Raw genomic sequence first — 2,040 nt, forward strand, 5'->3', positions numbered from 1 at the left:
AATAAGTGCAAGAAGAACATATGTGCTTAGCATGCAACATACTCGGATTAGGTTTTATCTTATGTCAGCTCAATTTGCATGTGTTGTTGAGTAGATAACTGTAGAGGGTGGGATTCGGTTATAGCCTATAGAATTTAATCTCAATTTGTGTGAATGGTACCTCTAGCCTTTAAAAAGCTGCAATGACCGCTGTACAACATGGACTTTACTTGAGTTTCCAAGTTTACCTAAGACTCACCAACTATCCAACATCACAATGACTCTGTCTGCAAGCGAGAGGGCTCTTATCCTATCCCTATGGCCGAAGATTGCTCCTCAAGTCAACGATCTAGGTGGTGAGGCTTTGGATAGGTAATGTGCATTTCTATTTGCCTATTAAGCAAACTTTATTATAGCGATAGTGCTAACTATGCAAAATATGCCTGCAATACTTTAATATCTCTGAGGTAATCTAAGATACAAGGGATATATCGTATCAGAGATTACACAGTATAAACAGCATTTTTCATCTGTTATGTATGTTGGATTATGATGTCACCTGAGTTTGTGTAATGATGTCATTAGTTAAAGTTGATATTTTCTAATACTATCACTCTATTCATTAAAAATGAAGTTATTTGCGGTATTAGAAGTTCTTTCTTTGTTTCAGCAATAGATGCGATGGTCATGGAAGACCTCTGTGACTATGCATATTTTTTTTATAATTCATAGTATTACATGGTAGTTAAAACATTATCTTTTAGTAACAAATGATCTGCCAGCTCTTAAATTGTAGTACTAGTTGCTTATACAATTTAAGTAAGCTTTAAACTAAATGTTATGTTAAATATAGTAATGTCCCTGATGTTTAATAGTTCACGTCATGAAGGAAATCTTGTTTTCTGACATAATACTCATTGGTTTTTTTTTTATAATTGTAACCCTGATTATTTTTATTTTAGGCTGTTTCTGAGCTTCCCTCAGACCAAAACCTACTTTTCCCACTTTGACTTGTCCCAAGGATCTGCTGACATCAAGAACCATGGTGGAAAGGTCTTGAATGCTCTTGGAAATGCTGCCAATCATCTGGATGACCTTGATGCCACCCTATCCACCCTCAGCGACCTCCATGCCTACAATCTGAGAGTGGACCCTGGAAACTTTGAGGTAAGAAATTTATTATGTTTTACATACTAAATTTTATATGTAGTACTACCCCATCTGTTGGGTTACTAACAGGAACCATAGTAGCATCATTCACTAGTAAAGTTCACATATACAGTATTACACACTACCTGCATACATATGCCTATATAGAAGACATATTATTTCATTTGTAATGAGTAACACTTTATTTAAAATATAACACATGAGTACATACATGCCACTGTAAATTTTATAGTGACTCTTCAATAGAATGTAAACATATACATTTATTGGTTATGTATTGAAGGATATACATTATATGTCTGATTCTGAGGAATTTAATAATTGATACAATACATTGATACCTTTATGGTTTATATGGTAAGTGTAAGAATTAACATGAAGTATCTTCCTTGTTGCAGCTGCTGAATCACACAATCCAGGTCGTCTTGGCTATTCACTTCCCACAAGAATTCAGTGCTGAAACCCAGGCTGCTTGGGACAAATTCATTTCTGAGGTCTCCACCGTCCTGACCTCCAAGTACAGATAAAGAAATACTCATGGACTAGGAGACTACATCACTACCTGCAGCAAACCATCCTGTAGGGAAGTTCAGAGGAAACTATGACACAAATTTGTCATCAAATCCATAGGCAATCAAAGAATGTCATTCAGCTGTAATATAATTTTGCTCGCTTGTGGTTTTGCAGCAGTCTTTGTCTGGCTATTTACTTGTGTCTGTTGTCCATCAAAAGGAATCTGGTGTAATCTTTAATAAAAGTGCATTCATTTCTAATTGCTGCTGCTGGTTGCGTTTTCTTTCATGATGTTGAGATTTGGACCAGGGGCATAATTAGGAAACACCGGACCCCATAGCAAACTTTTGACTGGGGCCCCCTCCCCAGAAACCACCA

General features: G+C 36.3%; 1 protein-coding gene across 1 annotated transcript; it reads left to right on the forward strand.

Annotated features, from left to right (window-relative positions):
* Positions 1-256: 256 nt before the first annotated feature.
* On the forward strand, positions 257-1,676 carry LOC142656379 (hemoglobin subunit alpha-3-like). Its single transcript, XM_075831296.1, has 3 exons — positions 257-351; positions 942-1,146; positions 1,548-1,676. The coding sequence occupies exons 1-3, from the start codon at positions 257-259 to the stop codon at positions 1,674-1,676; spliced, it is 429 nt and encodes a 142-aa protein (XP_075687411.1).
* Positions 1,677-2,040: the final 364 nt, after the last annotated feature.

This window comes from Rhinoderma darwinii, chromosome 6, assembly GCF_050947455.1.
Source record: "Rhinoderma darwinii isolate aRhiDar2 chromosome 6, aRhiDar2.hap1, whole genome shotgun sequence".
NCBI classification, from domain to species: Eukaryota; Metazoa; Chordata; class Amphibia; order Anura; family Rhinodermatidae; genus Rhinoderma; species Rhinoderma darwinii.